Source organism: Oncorhynchus mykiss, chromosome 15 (assembly GCF_013265735.2).
Source record: "Oncorhynchus mykiss isolate Arlee chromosome 15, USDA_OmykA_1.1, whole genome shotgun sequence".
NCBI classification, from domain to species: Eukaryota; Metazoa; Chordata; class Actinopteri; order Salmoniformes; family Salmonidae; genus Oncorhynchus; species Oncorhynchus mykiss.
Window position 1 is genome coordinate 53,982,337 of NC_048579.1, and position 24,097 is coordinate 54,006,433.

General features: G+C 43.4%; 1 protein-coding gene across 11 annotated transcripts in view; it reads left to right on the plus strand.

The window, feature by feature from the left end:
• The first annotated feature begins 6,594 nt into the window (after nucleotides 1-6,594).
• LOC110490319 (DENN domain-containing protein 5B) overlaps nucleotides 6,595-24,097 on the plus strand; it is a 77,335-nt gene continuing 59,832 nt past the window's right edge. For all 11 annotated transcript variants that reach the window (XM_021563632.2, XM_021563635.2, XM_021563637.2 and 8 more), the window contains exon 1: nucleotides 6,595-6,995. In XM_021563632.2, coding sequence (XP_021419307.2) covers nucleotides 6,887-6,995 — 109 coding nt within the window. In that variant the 5' untranslated portion in view covers nucleotides 6,595-6,886. The remainder of the gene's footprint in view (nucleotides 6,996-24,097) is intronic.

The following is a 24,097-nucleotide window of genomic DNA, read 5'->3' on the forward strand; positions in this document are numbered from 1 at the left end:
GATTGGGAGAATGTCATATGGTCAGATGAAACCAAAATATAACTTTTTGGTAAAAACTCAACTCGTCGTGTTTGAAGGACAAAGAATGCTGAGTTGCATCCAAAGAACACCATACCTACTGTGAAGCATGGGGGTGGAAACATCATGCTTTGGGGCTGTTTTTCTGCAAAGGGACCAGGACGACTGATCCGTTTAAAAGAAAGAATGAATGGGGCCATGTACCGTGAGATTTTGAGTGAAAACCTCCTTCCATCAGCAAGGGCATTGAAGATGAAACGTGGCTGGGTCTTTCAGCATGACAATGATCCCAAACACACCGCCCGGGCAACGAAGGAGTGGCTTCGTAAGAAGCATTTCAAGGTCCTGGAGTGGCCTAGCCAGTCTCAAGATCTCAACCCCATAGAAAATCTTTGGAGGGAGTTGAAAGTCCGTGTTGCCCAGCAACAGCCCCAAAACATCACTGCTCTAGAGGAGATCTGCATGGAGGAATGGGCCAAAATACCAGCAACAGTGTGTGAAAACCTTGTGAAGACTTACAGAAAACGTTTGACCTCTGTTATATACCCTTTGTTGGCAATGACAAAGTATTGAGATAAACTTTTGCTATTGACCAAATACTTATTTTCCACCATAATTTGCAAATAAATTCATTAAAAATCCTACAATGTGATTTTCTGGATTTTTTTTCTCATTTTGTCTGTCATAGTTGAAGTGTACCTATGGTGAAAATGACAGGCCTCTCTCATCTTTTTAAGTGGGAGAACTTGCACAATTGGTGGCTGACTAAATACTTTTTTGCCCCACTGTATATAAATATTGGGTTGTTACTTTACCTGAAATGGACAAGGTCCTCTACTCTGACAATTAATCCACAGATAAAAGGGTAAACCGAATTCGTTTCTCATCATCTCTCCTTCCTTCAGGCTTCTTTTTCTTCTTTTAACTTTATATGGCGGTTGGCAACCAACATAACAGCATTACTACAACCGACCAGAGTGTGGATATAAGTTCATCTTTCAATCCCCCAGGTGGGTATATGCTCCTAAAAACCAATGAGGAGCTGGGAGAGGCCGGACTTGCAGCACGTTTAGTGTCGCAAATAGAACCAATTTCTATTTTAGCTCCTGGCCGCGCAGGCGCTCGCTGACGCACAATGATTGATTAACATGTATGTTTACATTTATTTTGCAACGCTCGCGCATGCGAAGAAAGGGGTGTGGTCAGCATGTAAGGGTGATTGGTGTTTGGTTATCCGTATTCCTACAGTATTGTTTGCCTGCATTGTTAGGCCATCATCATAATGATGGTATTGGAAATTGTATTTTGTTTGTTTACAGTATTTTTTTGACTATCTATTGCAGCCAGAACCAAAGCTAAAGGGGAAACCAGACGAGTTTGTTGTCCCATACACAAAACATGTCAATTGTAACAGGTGTTTTTTAACACTGGTAATAAATGTATCATATACAGTGCCTTGCGAAAGTATTCGGCCCCCTTGAACTTTGCAACCTTTTGCCACATTTCAGGCTTCAAACATAAAGATATAAAACTGTATTTTTTTGTGAAGAATCAACAAGTGGAACACAATTATGAAGTGGAATGACATTTATTGGATATTTCAAACTTTAACAAATCAAAAACTGAAAAATTGGGCGTGCAAAATTATTCAGCCCCCTTAAGTTAATACTTTGTAGCGCCACCTTTTGCTGCGATTACAGCTGTAAGTCGCTTGGGGTATGTCTCTATCAGTTTTGCACATCGAGAGACTGAAATTTTTTCCCATTCCTCCTTGCAAAACAGCTCGAGCTCAGTGAGGTTGGATGGAGAGCATTTGTGAACAGCAGTTTTCAGTTCTTTCCACAGATTCTCGATTGGATTCAGGTCTGGACTTTGACTTGGCCATTCTAACACCTGGATATGTTTATTTTTGAACCATTCCATTGTAGATTTTGCTTTATGTTTTGGATCATTGTCTTGTTGGAAGACAAATCTCCGTCCCAGTCTCAGGTCTTTTGCAGACTCCATCAGGTTTTCTTCCAGAATGGTCCTGTATTTGGCTCCATCCATCTTCCCATCAATTTTAACCATCTTCCCTGTCCCTGCTGAAGAAAAGCAGGCCCAAACCATGATGCTGCCTCCACCATGTTTGACAGTGGGGATAGTGTGTTCAGCTGTGTTGCTTTTACGCCAAACATAACGTTTTGCATTGTTGCCAAAAAGTTCAATTTTGGTTTCATCTGACCAGAGCACCTTCTTCCAAATGTTTGGTGTGTCTCCCAGGTGGCTTGTGGCAAACTTTAAACAACACTTTTTATGGATATCTTTAAGAAATGGCTTTCTTCTTGCCACTCTTCCATAAAGGCCAGATTTGTGCAATATACGACTGATTGTTGTCCTATGGACAGAGTCTCCCACCTCAGCTGTAGATCTCTGCAGTTCATCCAGAGTGATCATGGGCCTCTTGGCTGCATCTCTGATCAGTCTTCTCCTTGTATGAGCTGAAAGTTTAGAGGGACGGCCAGGTCTTGGTAGATTTGCAGTGGTCTGATACTCCTTCCATTTCAATATTATCGCTTGCACAGTGCTCCTTGGGATGTTTAAAGCTTGGGAAATCTTTTTGTATCCAAATCCGGCTTTAAACTTCTTCACAACAGTATCTCGGACCTGCCTGGGGTGTTCCTTGTTCTTCATGATGCTCTCTGCGCTTTTAACGGACCTCTGAGACTATCACAGTGCAGGTGCATTTATACGGAGACTTGATTACACACAGGTGGATTGTATTTATCATCATTAGTCATTTAGGTCAACATTGGATCATTCAGAGATCCTCACTGAACTTCTGGAGAGAGTTTGCTGCACTGAAAGTAAAGGGGCTGAATAATTTTGCACGCCCAATTTTTCAGTTTTTGATTTGTTAAAAAAGTTTGAAATATCCAATAAATGTCGTTCCACTTCATGATTGTGTCCCACTTGTTGTTGATTCTTCACAAAAAAATACAGTTTTATATCTTTATGTTTGAAGCCTGAAATGTGGCAGAAGGTCGCAAAGTTCAAAGGGGCCGAATACTTTCGCAAGGCACTGTATGTCTGACATCAAATGATATTTGAAAGCTGTTGTCATTTGTTTAATGTGGTTCCTTGCACTGGGTTTATAGTTATCTGTGGCTATAGATGATGTTTGTAGTTCAATTCAACTGATGCTGCTGATGTTTCGGGTATTGAGGAATGTGTGTAGTTTACAGGTCACTGGTTTCATACTACGTCTTAAAGTTGTCAATCTCATGTTTTGTTTTTAATATTTGTCCGTTTTGATGCTGTATTGTTTTATATATACTCCTCTGATGTTTACTGTATTGTTATGGCACTGAACTAATATAAATATAGAACATATGTTGTTGTTACATATCTTCTCAGGCTACCCAGCATCCAATGAAGGTAATTGTAGTATTATTTGCCTTCACCACCAGTCAAAGACCACATTTGAGACACACACAGTTACACCACCAGAGGGAAGCAAAGTACAATGTTCCTTTCATTTCAGTCACTCACTTGTGCAAGGGCTTGGCTTCTTTCTCGGGTTCTCCTATGTGTTGAGACTTGAAAGACTCACATAGGTGAATGGTTCAGAACAGATAACAGAGAGGAATTTTCAGTCATATTTTCTGTTTCTACACAACACTTATTGTATCTTTATTGGAGAAAGCCAAACAGAAACTGCTGCATACAAGGACAAGAGTGGTGGAGGCCTGTTGAGAATGTACACTACCGGTCAAAAGTTTTAGATAAACCCTTGAATCATTTGGTTTTTCTTTATTTTTACTATTTTCTACATTGTAGAATAATAGTGAATACATCAAAACTATGAAATAACACATTGAATCAAGTGGTAACCAAAAAAGTGTTAAACAAATCAAAATATTTTTTTAAATAGTCACCCTTTGCTTTGATGACAGCTTTGTACACTCTTGGCATTCTCTCAACCAGCTATGATGTAGTCACCTGGATTGAATTTCAATTCAACACTTTTTTGGTTACGACATGATTCCATGTGTTATTTCATAGTTTTGATGTCTTCACTATTATTCTACAGTGTACAAAATAGTGAAAATAAAGAAAAACCCTTGAATGAGTAGTTGTTATAAAACGTTTGACTGGTAGTGTATAGTTAAGCAATAAGGCATGGGGGGTGGGGGGTGGCATATGGTCCACGTTGTATCGTACCTAAGACCAGCCCTTAGTCATGGTATATTGGCAATATACCACAAACCCCCGAGATACCTTATTGCTATTTATTATAAAGTCCCTTAGGGTGGTGCACAATTGCCGTCATTGTAAACTGACTTGCCTAGTTAAATAAAGTTTTTTTTAAATTGTGATTTGATCAGTAAAAATAAATGTTTTGTCATACTGGTGATATATGATCTGATATATCACGGCTGTCAGCCAAACCACCCAGTTTATAATACAAGATGTATCTCTTCAGGAGTTGAAAAGTCCTAACCTTACATACAGTACCTAGCCTGTTATTTCCCTGATATTCCTATCCCATGTAACAGACACAATGGACTTCCTCAGGTTAATGACTGGTGAGGTGAGGAGAATGAACATGAGAGTTTTAGCACTGTGTTGGGAAGGGCCTTTTCCGCCACAGCCCAGCGCCTCTCATCTGACACCTGCTGAGATCAAAACACACACAGCTCATTTACAGCCATTCAGAGGACAGTGGAATATTATGACCCCTTGTGAGAACCTATCTTCCTGTCACATAGTCTGAGGAATAAGAGGGGAGAACAGGGAGGAGGATAGAGGAGAAAAGCTATTATTACATTGGCTGACTCCATAATTGTCTGTCATGGATTGTGTGAACACTGGCTGGATTTAACCCTCCGATCCCCCAGGCAAGGTCAGCCATGTTCAGAATCCTGTAGCCTGGCTCTTCCCAAACTGGGGTAGCAATGCCGTCCGGGGTATGCCTAAAAAAAATGTGATTCACATTTTCAAACAGTCCATTTTGACTTTTCAACAGGGCTATACATTTGGGTGATGTTTTTTTCTTGCCTGAGTAGCCTCGTTTCACTACCAAAAATAAAATTAAACCATCTAGTGTTCAGCGAAATAACCATTTTCAGCATTATGCAATGATATGCGCGGCGACCATGTAACGCTTTTACAACATACAGAAGAAGTGCGCTGGTTATCAAGGGGGAAAGTATGGACACGTTTTTTTTTTTTTATTGAGAGATGAGCTTAAAGTTGTCTTTACTGACCATACTTTTCACCTATCTGACCGCTTGCACGATGACGAGTTTCTCACACAACTGGCCTATCTGGGCGATGTTTTTTCCTCGCCTGAATGATCTGAATCTAGGATTACATGGACTCTCCGCAACTATATTCAATGTGCGGGACAAAATTGACGCTATGGTTAAGTTGGAGTTCTTCTCTGTCTGTATTAACAAGGACAACACACAGGTATTTCCATCATTGTATGATTTTTTGTGTGCAAACGAACTCAAGCTTACGGACAATGTCAAATGTGATATAGCGAAGCACCTGAGTGAGCTGGATGCGAAATTACGCAGGCACATTCCCGGAACGGACGACACAAACAACTGGATTTGTTATCCCTTTGATGCCCTGCATCCAGTCCACTTACCGATATCTGAAAAGAGAGCCTCATCGAAATTGCAACAAGCGGTTCTGTGAAAATGTAATTTACAGAAGCCATTTCAGAAGCCACTGCTAAATTTCTGGATAGTGCTGCGCTCAGAATATGCTGCCTTGGCAAATGGCGCTGTTAAGACACTGATGCCCTTTGCAACCACGTACCAATGTGAAGGTGGATTCTCGGCCCTCACTAGCATGAAAACTAAATACAGGCACAGACTGGGTGTGGAAAAGGATTTAAGATACACTCTCCAATACAACCCATCATTGTAGTTATGTGCATCCTTTCAAGCACACCGTTCTCATTAACCTGTGGTGAGTTATTCACAATTTTGGATGAACAAATAAGGTTTTATATGTAAGATGGCTAAATAAAGGACATTGATTGGACAATAATTGATTATTATTATTATTTGTGCCCTGGTCCTATAAGAGCTCTTTGTCACTTCCCATGAGCCGGGTTGTGACAAAAACTCACACTCATTCTTATGTTTAATGAATGTATTCTATAGTGTGCGTGTGACAGGCTTACAATGATGCCAAAAACATTTGAGAGCGCGCTGACCCTGGTGCTAGAGGGGGTACGCAGCTGGAGATTGAATGTTTGAAGGGGTGCGGGACTATAAAAAGTTTGGGAACAACTGTTGTAGCCTATTAAGTAAAAAACTGGAGTTGAGGAAAACGATAACAGAAAGAAAAGCAAGCTGACCTATTGTATGTTAGGCCCATCTCATGAGATAATGTCCATGTAACGACGTTTTATTAACAATCAATTTAGAGAAAATTAAACATAGGCTTTAGCATGCAATATATTGATTAATATGTAGACCACATACAGTGCACATTTTGCACCTAATTGACCTAATATATGCATCCGATTTGATTTAAATGTCCCGCCCTGCGACGCTTGCCACGCGTCCGCCCTCGCGAGGCAGTAAAGCAAGCGCACACGCACACAGACACAGCTAGCGTTTCCAACTCTGTTCCGTCAGTATTGTCAGTGCGACCAAGAGCTGACAACCAGCAAGTATTCCCTTCGATATTTCAGTCAATTTAAATATATCTTTGATGAACCGAAAACTAATTTAATCGTGCTTCGGAACTATCATTCTGCCATTTACAAAGACTAAAGAATAGTTTAAAAAACAGTTTCATTCTCGCTATGTAGATGTCTCGGTTGGAGTACTAGTAACGGGAGCACGCTGATCTGTGATCCAAGATGAGTGGGACCAACGCGGCTTCTGGAGCGGCGCCTTGCCGTTTTGCTCATTACTTTGTGATATGCGGAATAGACACCGAAACTGGGCTGGAACCGGACGAATTAGCCGGTAAGATTACTTTCTTATTTTTTTTATTAACCTTTTCCCTATGAGGTAACTATGCAAAAACAACGTTTTTTCTTAAAACGATCTATTTGATTTTAAAGTAATACACTTGAATCTTAGTGACACTGTCAATGCATATCATTTATTTGGAACATATTTTACAGTTTGAAGGTAATACATTATGTGCTGTATTTAAAGACAACAACATAAGGACAATGGCTAGAGTTGCAGGCTGATATCACCTTGTTTACATTCTTGTAGTCTCTGGTGAATTGGGTTAAATGTATTTGAAAGGTATTGGGGACATTTCTTCACATGTTTGTCAGACCTGTCCAGGCTGTTTTTGTGGACTAGAGAGCGCAAGAAAGCAATGGCCATAATGTCATTATTTCAATGATAAAACGCCAACACTTCTTATGATGCTGGTGTTTCAGTGAAGGATGCAAAAGTGGAGGCTTTTAGGATGTTTTTGTTTACAAAGGCTGCAACTGAGGATAATCAGCATTATTTTACTAATAAAATAGTTAAAACCCCATGAACCCTTCCTCAGTTACGAAGAACTGCGATTATATCTCTGCACATATTTTAGGTTCAATCAGCGTTGGACTCAGGTCCTCTCTCTGTTTGTGTTTGGCGAGGCTGCGTGTTTGTTCAGTGCGATAGCAAGCTTTAAGTACTCTCTGTTAACCATGCAGGTCCAGTATTGATTTCAGGGTCACCCCTCCCGTTTTGCATCAGTGACTGAACAAAGTGCACAGCCCGCTAAGAACAAAAGCAGAGGCCCTCCATCGATCGCTTGGCTACGTTCAGGGGCCAACTGAGCTGCGTTCAGAGTCACTGGAACACTGCCAAATAGCAGTATTCTGGTGTTGCTGCATGTTTTTAATTAGTTTGCATCCTGTTCAAATTGAACTACCTGGCAGATTCAGACTCGTCTTCTCCTGTTGTGTTCAAATATTTCCTCTGTGACATAGTCCTTCTATAGAAAGGGAGCTTTCTTTGACATTGAGTGCTTTGCACGTGGTTCTGTTGGAGAAGTAGACAATGTTCCTGTATGGTCGTGTCATGCTGTTGTTGCATATGATATCACGTCTCCATGGCTGAGTCTCTATATAACTAGAAGTTCAGAATTACTTAACGGTCTGTGCCGTGTTCATGGAACAGCTTTACCTGAAGTGAGTGAGCTGTGATTGCTTCTGATGTGAATCCTTTGTCCTTCGGGAAACATCTCTTCTAGTACTTTCCAAGCACAAGACTCCAGAATGTGAGGATTCAGGATTCCTTTAGTTGGATGTTTAATCAGACACATTTAGCCTCTCTATGGGGGGCAGGATTTTGGGACAATCCGAGTGCTAATCGGGGTGTTATTTTGGGGCTAATATTTAGATTGTGTGAGGATTAATTTGCACCAGGGTGAGGAGGCATCATGAATGATATGGCACAGGCAGTTCAACGGCTATCAGGTTATGACACTGTGGGATGTTTCCTGTCTGTGTTCCTGTCTCGTCTCTACAAATGTGTGTGTGTTGTCTCTGTGACTAAATTCATGTTGCTGTTTCTCTTTATTTGCTTGTGGTTAAGTCTGCACCGGAGCCATTTGTTGCCAGTGTGCTGATCTCAGGCTATGGCGTGTCGTTGATCCTCAGATGTGACACTGCTGAGCATCCACCACACTGAGCCCATATGCCTCCCTGTCTGCTGCCCTCACACTGATCACCCCAACCCTCTGATCATCTGCCTGTGTGTCTGTGTTGAACTGGGGCACAAGTTAACAGTCGGAGGAGTTGAGCCATCGGCTGTTAGGAAAGGACAGGGTGAGAGAAAGAGATGGCGTGTTGGAGTGATTCGTTAGAAGAGTGGCCAGAGTGGTAATGTCTGTGTTGCTGTTGATTTAGATCATTTAGAGACTATCTCTGGTGTGATGATTAACCAAGCTTTGTGGGACTGAGTTTAAGTTTCTTTAGGGGATTTGATAAATCTGTCTCCAGACATGATTAGATAGTTGAGATGGCACCACCTGTCAAAATCCTAACTCTACTGTTCTTAATCCTACAGAATACTACTCAGCAAAGTCTCTCAGAAAGAACTATACCTATACTTGGGCATTATGTTACACTATGTCAATGGGTCTCTCTGATTTGTGTGTGTGTTTTTGGCATGTGGTAGTCTGCTGCAACATTTTCTCCATTGATCTTTGAGTGCTCTATTGTGGGCTGCTGTGGAGGTCCGTTAACGTAGTATTGTTTATCCACAGACACAGTGGGAAAAGTTCTAGTAGAATCCATTACAGGAGCCATTGGTAGACCGTTCTCTCCTCCCCCTCTCATTCAGCATCCCATCCACAGGGCTTTGTCATCTGCCCCAGTGAGCAACTGAACATCCAAACTGACATTAATTTACAATTCCGATCAAGCTGCTCTTCGCCCACTGCTCTCCTCCCCCACGACACTCCTCAGATGGCCATGATGGATATCATTGACATCAACATGTCGCCACTCGCTGTGAGCTTCTTCTTTATTAGCCTTCGCTATAGCAGCCCAAGCCTGGCTTGTATCCTGTTTTACAGTGGCTGGTTTGGTCTGGGCTGGTTTCAGTCTGATCCACATTAGGCTCAGGCTTGGCCTTGCTTATTTTGAGCTGTGAATGTGGCTCTGACTCCCCTCCTTCCATACCCCTGCCATTCCCTTTGTGTGGCAGTAGGCCTGTTTCCCCAGGCCCATTGTTCTAGGCGCCAGGGCCAGACTTCCTGTGGATTTGACCGGCCTTCCCGCCTGCATGTGTGGCTGCTGGGGAGGTCACTCTCCCAGTGGATGCCGTCTATCTCCCTATTTGTTCATTCAGTGAGCATGGTAGTACCACACTTTTTGTTGGCTTTGACCTCAATGTTTGTCCTCCAGAGATGAAACATTTCCAAAGTAGAGGAGAGTTGAAGTGTGTGTCACTCCTATTAAAGGGATAGTTCGGGATTTTGGCAATGAAGCCAAAAAGCTACTGTCCCAGAGTCAGATGAACTCATGGATACCATTTTTATGTCTCTGTATCCAATATGAAGGAAGTTAATAGGTAGCATTGGCTCGCGAAACTAACTAGCTGTAGCGTAACGACTGGAAGTCTATGGGAACAGCTAGCATGCTACACGTTCATCTGACGCTTGGGAGGTAGAGAAAAGGCTTCATTGCCAAAATCCTTTTCGTATCACTTTAATGGTGGCACTATAATAGAAGTCTTACTCAATGACTGTATCAGAGTCTTGAAGTGGTTTATATATATATCCTGGCTGGTGACGAGAGCGACAGAAATGGTTCCACTCTAACAGAGGCCCGCCACCAATGTGTTGTTTGTTCCCTGTATTCTAGGACCAGCTGCTGTGTGTGTGTGTAGCTGAAAAGTGAGAAAGGGTGTGTGCTATTCTGGGAGTTGAGGTTGGCACAACCAGCTGTACAGGGAAAGTTATTATGTCAGTGTTCCATCCTCGTGAGCTTCCCCTCCCCTCTCCTCACCTAACCCCCCCACTGATGGGAAAGGCATGCACGAAGCATCCATAAATATGAAATGAAGTAGTCTTACTGACAAACACACTTAAGATGCAGCCTGTACCAGTGAACAACAGATGTTCAGCTTTCAGTACGCAATCCTGCAATGATGCTATGTACTTCATCAGGTCTCCCTCTTTCATACCGCAGACTCCTCACACCAGCCTTTTATCCTAACCGGCACATTTGATACTGGCGGATTAAGGTTGGGTTAGTGAAATCGTGCGAGTGATTCAACCCCATCCATAAACTGTATTGGCTAATACATGCACATATTTTCTAGCGTCTGTCTCTAGAACTCTATACGTGTCCCTGGAGTGCAAGAGTGTACACGTGTAGGCTACAAGTGTACTAGTGTTTCTGGTGATATGATCTACACGTTGATAACGGAATGTAGGTCTGTAGGGACTACCTAAACTGGCCTGAGGTGGGACAGGGAGTGTCAACAAGCCCAGTGAAGGAGCCTCACAAAGGCATTTGAAGGGCTTTACTGCTGGCCTTGGCCATCTGTCCTCCAGGGGCCAGTCTGGAAGTCAGAACAATGCAGTCCTTGGCTAATGCTAATACAACACTGAAATATGCTAATGATGACACAGGCCAGCGCTGATGCACGCCCTTGTTGACATATGCTAATGACCATGTAGGAATCTGTTAATTAACATAAACCATAGGCTAACACTGATGCCAGTGTATATTAATAGGTAAACATTGTGGCTAACACCTTCAGTTCTCTGGTAATGTGACCAATGAGGTTTCTCTAGACAAAAGCTAAATGTCCTCCAAAGCAGAGTACTCTTTTAATGGTCACACACTGAAATCTTCCTTCTTCCCACTCTCCCTTTTCTCTTTCTCTCTCTCCCCTACATCTCTCTCTCTCGACTTTATTTTCTTCCCTCTTCCGCTCTTGCGCTCTCCCCCTCTCTCTCTCCACTGTGTAGTGATTTCCTCCATCTCTCTATGCCACCGTCTCCTGTGTGTAATAGTGTGATCTGTAGTCAGGCCAGTTAGCGAGGCAGTAGGCAGGGCTATCTATCTGTGGGCTGTGTTAAGCCTGTTAGTTTAATCCATTCAGACAGATCCTTCAGGCTACACTGAGCAGTGCTCCATGCTTTAACAATCTCTCTAATCTAACGCAGGCCTCCATACACGCACGCACACATGCAACCACAGCCTCTGCACTCTGCTTCCCTGAACGTTTGACCCTTTTAGACATGAGGGTTACTCAACTCCACTCCCACAGAGTCACCCTGTCTGCTTGTTTGTAGTCTTCACCAAGGAGGTCAGGGAATTTACCTCCTATTACCTAGTGATAATACTAGTAGTAACTTAGTGATAACATTTATGCCAAAAAGCTGTGAAAATGGCCAGACACTGAAGTTGACGCATACTGGAATTCAATGGGGGGAAAAACGGTTTGTTTGTTAGGTACAACGTAGGCTACTCTGTCCTTACAGCGTAGTGTAGCAAGAAGCTTGTTAGATCAATGTCAGGGACACTGTCACCCCCATTATCCCCATCGATCACTGTCGACCTGTCAAGTGTTTTAAGTTAAAGATCAAGATCAGAGGTTAAGAGTTGGAACCGACCCACCTGATCATGATGGATACCCAGCCTCAGGGAGGAGTGGGCGAGAGGTGGGGCTGCTGTTGCTGGGAGCCTGTTGCCACGGTAGCACCGTCGGTCCCCCAAACCCCGTCCAAACACACATATACCCCCGACCAGTCTCAAAACGAGGAGTTGATCACTGAGGGTTGTGCGCCCCATTTCACACACCCCTCCCGGTGACCCTTGACCCGGTCTCCAATATGCTTCCTCTCTCCCTAGGCTCGGCAGCAGCAGATGTGGGAGAATGGGGTGTAGTGGGTGAGGGGGAAAGGAAAAGGGATACCTAGTCAATCACAACTGAATGCATTCAACCAAAATGTATTCTGCATTTAACCCAACTGGGACAGGGAGTTGTTGTTTTGGTAAGGCCAACCAGGGGCGTAACGTTATTTATACTGGTGGCCTAGGAGCCATGTTTAGATGGGGGTGTTCAGTGTTAGTAGGCTCTTGGAGAAATCACATTTCTGTGGTAATAAGCTTCTAGCAGATTCTAAGCTTTTGTCGATTTGATTGTTCTGAGGCAAAATTTACTCTCTTGTTGCTTTTCTGTCACTTTTTCTTCTACAATAGAATGCCTCGCAGTCCAGAATAGACACTAGGTATAAATCTAAATGGTTATAGTGAGGTAATGTCCTTGGTTCTTTTTGAAGTGCCACATTTAGTCTATTACGGACCATGTTTACTGTTTAGTAGAGGTTTGTAGTGTACCAACTAGCTCCGCTGGTTGTATGAACTGGCCTTGATTCATCCTGTGGTAAAAACACCATTTGTTACATCTCTGAAAGTCAAACGAGGCGCTCAGTATATGGAAATGTCACTATCTGACATTTCACTCTCTCTGTTTCTGTCAGTTATTTATTATGCTGCTATCTATGTTGGAACAGTACTGGCAGAGAAGCCTATTGACTAGTGTTTGGTTCTGAGAACATGAAATGTGCTTATTCATGTCACTGAGGGAGAGAGGGTAATGTATAATGTTCACATTGTCAGGATATGTTATGGTTAGCCATCAGGGATCCTATGGGAGGGATCCTCTGGGGGGGAGACGAGACACAGTCTGGTACCAATCACCATGACAGCCTTGAGTTGGGGAGGAGTGAGCACTTTGGGGCAGAGGTCAGGTCAGATGAAGTGAGGAAGAACAGATATCACTAAGTTTCTGTTTAGCAACAGAGATGCATTGGCTGTTCAGATGTGTAGGAGGAGACTCAGCCTAGGAGGAAGGGTTAAATATCAGGGCTTGTACAGATGTATAGGAGGAGACTCAGCCTAGGAGGAAGGGTTAAATATCAGGGCTTGTACAGATGTGTAGGAGGAGACTCAGCCTAGGAGGAAGGGTTAAATATCAGTGCTTGTACAGATGTATAGGAGGAGACTCAGCCTAGGAGGAAGGGTTAAATATCAGGGCTTGTACAGATGTATAGGAGGAGACTCAGCCTAGGAGGAAGGGTTAAATATCAGGGTTTGAACAGATGTATAGGAGGAGACTCAGCCTAGGAGGAAGGGTTAAATATCAGGGCTTGTACAGATGTATAGGAGGAGACTCAGCCTAGGAGGAAGGGTTAAATATCAGGGCTTGTACAGATGTATAGGAGGAGACTCAGCCTAGGAGGAAGGGTTAAATATCAGGGCTTGTACAGATGTATAGGAGGAGACTCAGCCTAGGAGGAAGGGTTAAATATCAGGGCTTGTACAGATGTATAGGAGGAGACTCAGCCTAGGAGGAAGGGTTAAATATCAGGGCTTGTACAGATGTGTAGGAGGAGACTCAGCCTAGGAGGAAGGGTTAAATATCAGGGCTTGTACAGATGTGTAGGAGGAGACTCAGCCTAGGAGGAAGGGTTAAATATCAGTGCTTGTACAGATGTGTAGGAGGAGACTCAGCCTAGGAGGAAGGGTTAAATATCAGGGCTTGTACAGATGTATAGGAGGAGACTCAGCCTAGGAGGAAGGGTTAAATATCAGTGCTTGTACAGATGTGTAGGAGGAGACTCAGCCTAGGAGGAAGGGTTAAATATCAGTGCTTGTACAGATGTATAGGAGGAGACTCAGCCTAGGAGGAAGGGTTAAATATCAGGGCTTGTACAGATGTATAGGAGGAGACTCAGCCTAGGAGGAAGGGTTAAATATCAGTGCTTGTACAGATGTGTAGGAGGAGACTCAGCCTAGGAGGAAGGGTTAAATATCAGGGCTTGTACAGATGTATAGGAGGAGACTCAGCCTAGGAGGAAGGGTTAAATATCAGGGCTTGTACAGATGTATAGGAGGAGACTCAGCCTAGGAGGAAGGGTTAAATATCAGTGCTTGTACAGATGTGTAGGAGGAGACTCAGCCTAGGAGGAAGGGTTAAATATCAGTGGAAATGTTTTTGTCTACTGCAGCTGTATTGATCCTCTGGGAAGAATAAACTTGGTTAAGCTTTCATAGGTTCTAATTTTAAGAGTAAAAACACTAACACTAGGAACATAATTATCTGCCACAATAGAAGCCACAGGAATGTGCTGAAAATCACTGTAACCAAATACTGTAGCTCTACACTTTTTTTTTTAGGTGACGAGAGCAGAGACTAGTGGAATAACTATACATCATTAAGGTAGCCTCCATAATCCTCATTTGATGTTCAAATGACACTCTTTCCTTGTTGGAAAAAACATAAATGTACTTAAAAATCACTATGGCTGTGTTTTTTTTCTATGAATATGTCCCTTCTGGAGGGGATTGAAGCTGGACTTGAATAGACGCTGTAGAATGCCATTGTTTCTTGTCAATTTCAAGAAGACTTCCTGTGGTTTCCTACAATGAGTCAGTCTGTACACTCTGCTCAACTATGAGAATCCTGATGTATATTACATACAAGTCAATGTCAGTTAAGCCACAATATATGACAATCAGTGGTATCCTACCCTTGCCTCTACTCCTCATTCGTCCTCTGTTCTGTGGTTCGCGACAGACTTTAGTCTGAATATGACACATTTAAAGTTGTTTGGGTGACGTGGTTTGTGGTGAAAACAAAGTGGTCAATGATTGGATCGTCTATAACCAATCAAAGTATCAAAGCCAATTATGGTATAGTATAAAGTCTTCCGTGAACTCTCGCTCTGAGTTCCTCCTATTGGCTGACTTCTCCATCCCCAACAATAGCATCTCCAACAATAGAACCACAACATATATTTAAGGCTCATTATACAACACAATTTATACAAAACATATGCTGCTTGTCCTGGTAGCCTAGTGGTTAGAGCGTTGGGCCAGTACCCGAAAAGTTGCTGGATCAAATCCCCGAGCTGACAAGATAAAAATCTGTCGTTCTGCCCCTGAGCAAGGCAGTTATCCCACTGTTCCCTGAGCAAGGCAGTTATCCCACTGTTCCCTGAGCAAGGCAGTTATCCCACTGTTCCCTGAGCAAGGCAGTTATCCCACTGTTCCCTGAGCAAGGCAGTTATCCCACTGTTCCCTGAGCAAGGCAGTTATCCCACTGTTCCCTGAGCAAGGCAGTTATCCCACTGTTCCCTGGGCGCCGACGACGTGGATGTCGATTTAAGGCAGCCCCCCCACACCTCTCTGATCCAGAGGGGTTGGGTTAAATGCGGAAGACACCATTCAGTTGTATGACTGACTAGCTATCCCCCTTTCCCCAATATGCAGGTTTCAAGCAATTCATTTATATTCCTCTAGCCATCCCTTTCTCGCCTCCCCCTCAGTCTCTCTGTCATACAAGGGGCAACAAGTGTTGTTGCTGCAGTTGGTGTGTGTACCCTGGAGAATGGATGGTGGTTATACCCAGTGGTGAAATGGTACAGCCAGGGTTCTGCGGTCTGTGTGCTATGTCCTGTTTGTTTGGTCTCTGCCCTGGAGTGGGCTGACCCAGAGAGGGCAGTGTCGCTGAAAGACATTTCAAAGAGACCAGGCTTCTGTTGAAATGGCTAACTGGGATTGAGAAAAAGGGCAAGGGATACAGAGAGGCAACACAGAGAAATAATGAGAGGGAGAAGGATGGAGATAAATAGATATGTGACAGGGAGAAAGAATGAGAGGGTTACACACAGGGAGGTGGGGACCCAGGGAGACAGGAAAGAGTCATATCTTGGGAGAATCAAATGATGAAGAAAAGGGAGAGAGAATTTCTGAAGGGCAAGAGAGGGATAGAAAGGTAGAAGAAGAAAGATGCTTCTGGATGAAAGCGAGGGGGAAAATCCCTCTCAGATGAAGAGCCGTGTGTGGTTTAGTGCACGCTGGTTCATTTCCATCAATCACAGGATGATAATACAACACTGCCCAGCGTCCCTAGCAACACGGGTCACACCGCCAGCAGAACAGCACCCGGCCTCCTCCTCTCCTTACGTAACTAACACCCGATAGCCATCACCACGGCAGCCATCCAGGGCCATCTCCCGTGACAGATTACAGCACAGGGCAGTGGTAGGCTGCTGGCGGTGCCTAGCAACGGGACTATCGCCGCGGCGTCCAGTGTGAAGCCATGCTACTGGACAGTTGGGGATTATTCATGTTGTGTAAATCAGAACATTGAAGAGCTGAAATGTATTAATTACGTCATTCCTGTGTGCCAGCCAGACCAGTTGATGAATGAGAAGAGATGATCACAGACATGCAACATATGTGAGCTTGGTGTAGCAGATATGGTTTTTAGAGCCCTTTTCTCATCTGTGAATCTGTCCAACAAGCATTTTTATGTAACGTCAACATGTATGAATCTCTATTTTAATATCGGTTTCAATTTACTTAGTTAGATTATGGATGTTTGGATACATTTGTGAATATATTTGAAGAGCTCCAGTGCAGCCAATAGTAATGTTGATTCAACGACTTGATAGAGGCTAAAGCTGAGTCACATTGGCTGTCCAGTCCAGAAGGAAACCAACAACCTCCAAGGCCCTCAGAACATTCCAGAACATCTAGTTGCCATGACAACCCCGGGATATGTATCCAATTGCTTCACAGTATGGTCAATCTGCTAGGGATTAATTGGAAGGCATTCTCTGTTGTGGCTGCTGGGAAACAATCTTTCAATGTGTGTGTGTGTGTGTCTTTCTGGGGATGCTTAGCTGGCCGGTAATGTCGACTTTGTTCTTTGACCGAGCTCCAACTCATCCAGCGACCTGTGCCCTGTGATAAGCCTGCTGGGTAAACAATACGTGACCGCAATCTGATAGGACACATTGTTCTCTCTATTTCTCTCTGTTTCTCTTTCCCTCTCTGTGTCTTGCACAGGATAAAGACGCGCACACACACACACACTGTGACTGTCGCTACATCCCCAGGCTGTCCCTACAGGTCTCATGTTGACAGAGAGATCGGCAGAGGCTGAGAGCTCCTCAGTGGCCTACAGACACACCGCCATGATAAAGACATGTCATAAGTAGCTCCGGTGGTAGTGTCACGGTGACCATAAACCCTGAAAGACTGTGGGTAGTCATTGGCTAGGACTGTCTCTTCTAAGTCACACGCTGATGATTCAAAAAGAGCGGCGTTTGTGGAAAAGGATGGAGCAGAGGGGGACAATGGGCTGGCAATGCAGGACTAGAGCTAACAGAGAACCCTGTATGTTCTAGCCATTCTGTTTCTATGCACAACATACATTATACTTCTCCTGTCTGCTCCATTGAAATATCATTCATTTAGTAATCTGCTCATTAAAGCAGACCATTAAATGGGGGAGCGAGAGAATGAGGCAGGTAGAGTGCACAAGAGGGCGAAGGCAAAAGTAGTGCACTTTATTGGAAACCGAGTGTCATTTGCGATGTAGACATTCACACTGCTGGAGGACTGTGATTGTTTGCCACTTAAGCGATTTTCTGTAACAGTCACACTCAGCAGTGTTAGGTTCTAATTATCAGAGTAAATAACTCACGGGCACTAGAGAAGCTTAACCAAGTAAAATTCTCCCCAACGGGTCGACACAGCTGTAATTCAGACACAGGCATGGCTTCCCCCGTGGCGGTAAGATTGTGTAGATTAGTTTGGTGTTTAGGAGTTGGAGTGGAGTTTCTAATGAGGACACTTCCATTGAGAAGAGGGAAGTAGGAGGCAGGGGTTGGCTGTAGTCCAGTCATTTTCCCTCCTGCTTCTTAGGCCTATTACAAGACGAAACACATTTCTTTGTCCATCTACCATGAATTGCGAGACTTTAGAATGATTCGGTATTTTCCGATCTGAAAAATATACTTGGACAAAACCTGACGGAGACATTCTCAGTTGATTCATTCTGAGTTCAGTTCAGATGGCTCGCTGCTGTAGGCTCTCCACACCACCATTGAGAGGGAATTGGCTGGAGTCTGTAATACTGTTAAAATGAGAATGGATTGGCGTGCCGAGATTGTGAATGAACAGTAGTAGCTACTTGATATGTGGATGGGCGTAATCTCCCTCCAGCTGTTAAACATTTATCAGGGCAAACGCCAATGTCATTGTGTGTTTTTCCTGGATGAAACACAAAGCGTAAATCTCTGTTCTCTGAAAGCCTCATTTCCACACCAGGGAAATAAGCTGTTTTGTTGTACCTCGCTCTGCTCTCGTTTGCTTTATTTGAGTCGGTTTGTTGTACCTCGCTCTGCTCTTGTTTGCTTTATTTGAGTCGGTTTGTTGTACCTCGCTCTGCTCTCGTTTGCTTTATTTGAGTTGGTTTGTTGTACCTCGCTCTGCTCTCGTTTGCTTTATTTGAGTTGGTTTGTTGTACCTCGCTCTGCTCTCGTTTGCTTTATTTGAGTTGGTTTGTTGTACCTCGCTCTGCTCTCGTTTGCTTTATTTGAGTTGGTTTGTTGTACCTCGCTCTGCTCTCGTTTGCTTTATTTGAGTTGGTTTGTTGTACCTCGCTCTGCTCTCGTTTGCTTTATTTGAGTTGGTTTGTTGTACCTCGCTCTGCTCTCGTTTGCTTTATTTGAGTTGGTTTGTTGTACCTCGCTCTGCTCTCGTTTGCTTTATTTGAGTTGGTTTGTTGTACCTCGCTCTGCTCTCGTTTGCTTTATTTGAGTTGGTTTGTTGTACCTCGCTCTGCTCTCGTTTGCTTTATTTGAGTTGGTTTGTTGTACCTCGCTCTGCTCTCGTTTGCTTTATTTGAGTTGGTTTGTTGTACCTCGCTCTGCTCTCGTTTGCTTTATTTGAGTTGTTTTGTTGTACCTCGCTCTGCTCTCGTTTGCTTTACTTGAGTTGGTTTGTTGTACCTCGCTCTGCTCTCGTTTGCTTTATTTGAGTTGGTTTGTTGTACCTCGCTCTGCTCTCGTTTGCTTTATTTGAGTTGGTTTGTTGTACCTCGCTCTGCTCTCGTTTGCTTTACTTGAGTTGTTTTGTTGTACCTCGCTCTGCTCTCGTTTGCTTTATTTGAGTTGGTTTGTTGTACCTCGCTCTGCTCTCGTTTGCTTTATTTGAGTTGGTTTGTTGTACCTCGCTCTGCTCTCGTTTGCTTTATTTGAGTTGGTTTGTTGTACCTCGCTCTGCTCTCGTTTGCTTTATTTGAGTTGGTTTGTTGTACCTCGCTCTGCTCTCGTTTGCTTTATTTGAGTTGTTTTGTTGTACCTCGCTCTGCTCTCGTTTGCTTTATTTGAGTTGGTTTGTTGTACCTCGCTCTGCTCTCGTTTGCTTTATTTGAGTTGGTTTGTTGTACCTCGCTCTGCTCTCGTTTGCTTTATTTGAGTTGGTTTGTTGTACCTCGCTCTGCTCTCGTTTGCTTTATTTGAGTTGGTTTGTTGTACCTCGCTCTGCTCTCGTTTGCTTTATTTGAGTTGGTTTGTTGTACCTCGCTCTGCTCTCGTTTGCTTTATTTGAGTTGTTTTGTTGTACCTCGCTCTGCTCTCGTTTGCTTTACTTGAGTTGGTTTGTTGTACCTCGCTCTGCTCTCGTTTGCTTTATTTGAGTTGGTTTGTTGTACCTCGCTCTGCTCTCGTTTGCTTTATTTGAGTTGGTTTGTTGTACCTCGCTCTGCTCTCGTTTGCTTTATTTGAGTTGGTTTGTTGTACCTCGCTCTGCTCTCGTTTGCTTTACTTGAGTTGTTTTGTTGTACCTCGCTCTGCTCTCGTTTGCTTTATTTGAGTTGGTTTGTTGTACCTCGCTCTGCTCTCGTTTGCTTTATTTGAGTTGGTTTGTTGTACCTCGCTCTGCTCTCGTTTGCTTTATTTGAGTTGGTTTGTTGTACCTCGCTCTGCTCTCGTTTGCTTTATTTGAGTCGGTTTGTTGGCCACACCGACGGAGGTTGTTGCAAAAGTCACTTTGCGTTAGATTCCCCGGCTGCGTCCGTGACGATCAAGACCGTAAACGTCAGACTGACTAAAAGCAATCTGTCCATGTTCTTCCTAGTCAAACTAGTTTATGTGCGTTTTCTGTTTTGTTTCAGTTTCTTTGTGAGGGCCATGTTTTTCTGTCTTCTATGCTGTCGGTTACATGAAGATGACTGTTACAGTGGATCATAGCAAAGGGCTGTGCTGAACTATTCAGAGTGAACATAGATTATTCCCATACGTTCAGGTTAGGGTTAGGAGTGGTGCTGTCTGTTATCCTTTTGATAGTATTCATTCTAGTGCTTGTGTAACATGGATCGAGTCGACCCTCAACACTAACCATTACACCAATTTACTTTCCACCCAGTTCAGGAGCAACTGTTCTCCTCATGGAAGCCTTGTTGTAGGGTGCATCTTTTGACCAATGGGTAAAATTGTGTAGCTAATCCCCCTTGACAACCAATGGTCCAAACCTTATGTAGTTGTTACCCTTGTAGGATGGTCAATAATGCTGAGCGATTAACCAACTTTTTATTTAATGTAATTTTTTGGTTGGGGGGGTTATTAAACAATTATTAAACAATTTATTGACCGATGTCAGTTCAATTACTTGAATTACAGTTAGTTCAGGTTTTTCTGGGCCCAACGTGCCTTTTCTCTAGAGAGAAATCAAATAATTTATGAGAGAGTGAGACGCTGAGCTGAAGGGAGTTGTAGTTTTCATTTAAGCAAATATTCAGTCTAGTTCAGCGCAGAAACGTGGTGATTTAACTACTATGACCATAATCCATTGGGTCTTTTTTTCCTGGCTCTGACATAGATGGATACACTTGTACGCCTGCTACATTAGGTTAAATACACACAAACCGCATGAGAGAGGAAAGGAAACCACACATCGACGAGAGAGAGGGATAGAGACAGTTCGTGAAAGTATGCCTTACTTACTTCGATAAACTAGTAAAATGATGGTCGGACGGCTCTGCAGCATGCTTAGGCAGACTAGCCCAGCTAAATAGGATGACTGAAGACAGTACAGTATGGGGAGAACAGAGAACGTTGTCTGGCTGTTTGTTGCTACTGCCTGAGCATGAGATGATGATGATATACAAAATAAGTCCTTAAAAAAGGAAGTCTTTTATTTCATAGGAAATTACTATTTTATTTGTATTTTAATATCATTATTTCCTAATTGTATTTTTTACTAAAGTCGGTTAAAAACAAATTCTTGTTTACAATGACAGCCTACCCCGGCCAACCCGGACGACGTTCGGCCAATTGTGTACCGCCCTATGGGACACCCAATCATGGCCAGGGTATGTAGTGCCGTCTCAAGCACTGAAATGCAGTGCCTTAGACCGCTGCGCCACTCGGGAGCAAATGCATTGGTTATATTTTTTTATTGAAACTGAAATTGACAACCGTGATTATTTTGTAAATAATCGAACCGAAACCGAACTGACCTCAAAGCCATAATAATCAATGGAGGCTAGAAGAAAAAAGTGGAACATTGCTTTCTGTCAGCTAGACTGGATTCTGTGCTAGAATTAAAGATGATGGTTACCTGACGGGCTCAGTTTCCCATTGAACTCGCCATCTTTCTTCTCAAATCCGCAGGACATAAAACAATATAGAGGGAATAGCCCAATTTACCTACCTCATCCCCATACTGTCTTTATTTATTTACTTTTCTGCTCTTTTGCACACCATTATCTCTACCTGCACATGACTTTATCACTCCAGTGTTAATCTGCAAAATTGTAATTATTTGCCTACCTCCTCATGCCTTTTGCACACAATGTATAGACTCTCTTTTCTAAATTATTTTTTTCTACTGTTATTGACTTGTTTATTGTTTACTCCATGTGTAACTCTGTTGTCTGTTCACACTGCTATGCTTTATCTTGGCCAGGTCGCAGTTATAAATGAGAACTTGTTCTCAAATAGCCTACCTGGTTAAATAAAGGTGAAATATGAAATATGAAAGAAAAAAAATCATATTAATTCGAAAGATTCCTCACGAAAGCAAGCATTTATTTGAAGCACTGAGCGCATACCAATCGTTTTATTTTCATAGCTTTTTCGTCATGCTAATTTAGTTTTTTGCGACCCGCGGAAACAACTTTAAAGACGACGACCATAAAACGTAAAATCCTCAAAAGTTGTTTACGAGTAACCTGCACTGCTATATCAACAGAGTTCGGTGCTTATTATCAGATGTCTTAGGTTACGAAATCCAATTTTATTTTTTTACATAAGATTAATTATATATTTGAGCGACCCCACTGAACATTTCAGAACCCAAATAATAATTTATTTTTTTTATTTTTTATCAAAGTGAAAATTCATCACCAAAGTGCGTTTTTACACCATACTTGGTCGGATATGTAGAGAGTGATAGCAGGAAACTTGTAATGGAGACAGATGGACTGTTGTATGAGATCTGATGGGGCCTTGGTGAACGCTGAGCTCCACGCCATGGTGATTGATGAAAGGTGTCAGTGGCGTTATGATGGGGGAAGTCCAAATGTATTATCTTACAGCTCTATCTGGTGTGAAGGATGGGGATGGTGGCTTGTTGTGCTGGCTCGTGGAGGATGGGGATGGTGGCTTGTTGTGCTGACTCGTGGAGGATGGGGATGGTGGCTTGTTGTGCTGGCTCGTGGAGGATGGGGATGGTGGCTTGTTGTGCTGACTCGTGGAGGATGGGGATGGTGGCTTGTTGTGCTGGCTCGTTGAGGATGGTGATGGTGGCTTGTTGTGCTGACTCGTGGAGGATGGGGATGGTGGCTTGTTGTGCTGACTTGTGGAGGATGGGGATGGTGGCTTGTTGTGCTGGCTCGTGGAGGATGGGGATGGTGGCTTGTTGTGCTGGCTCGTGGAGGATGGGGATGGTGGCTTGTTGTGCTGGCTCATGGAGGATGGGGATGGTGGCTTGTTGTGCTGGCTCGTGGAGGATGGTGTGCTGAATTTCAACTGGTTCTGATTTCTGAAAGCCTTGAAGTCCATCTGTCCATCCACCATTGTTTCATCTCTTTTCTCTTTTTTTGTCTCTCAGCTTTCCTTCGTTTTATCCTTCTGTGGTCAAGTTGTACGGTGGGTGTTGTCTTTATACTCCACTGTCGAGGCCTCCATCTGTGAGAGCAGCTGTAAAGTGACGTGTAATTTCAGCCTGTTGCAATCCGTGCCAACCGATGAACACAGATTGGTCATTTGCATGTTGGCTTAGAGAGAGCGGGACACACACACACACACACACACACACACACACACACACACACACACACACACACACAGTTGCTCAGGTGTCGTTAGTGCTCAGTGATCTGTTTCCTCTCTGGGTGTTTGGTATGAAGCCCATCTGTAGCAGTAAGCATCACCAGATAGTAGTGGACTGTTGACATTAAACAACAAGGGATTATTTGTCTGTTTTTATAAACATTTAGGGGTGAACAAATGATTTGCCCTTCTCTACCCTACCCACCACCCACACACTTGTCTATCTCTTTCTTTCCCTCTCTTGCTCTCTGTCCTTTACACTCTATTGCCTGGCTTCAAGTGAGCACTCCGCTTTGTTGGCCTGAGCTTGTGCAGTACAGATCTCCCTCTCTCACGCACCTCTACCCTTTGTCACTCTCTGTAATAAGTGACCCTTCTCTCTCTTCTTTGTTGTGAAATGACCTTAGCATTGTCTGTTGGTTGTCAATCAACTCATGTGTCCACTCGTCTCAACACACAGGTA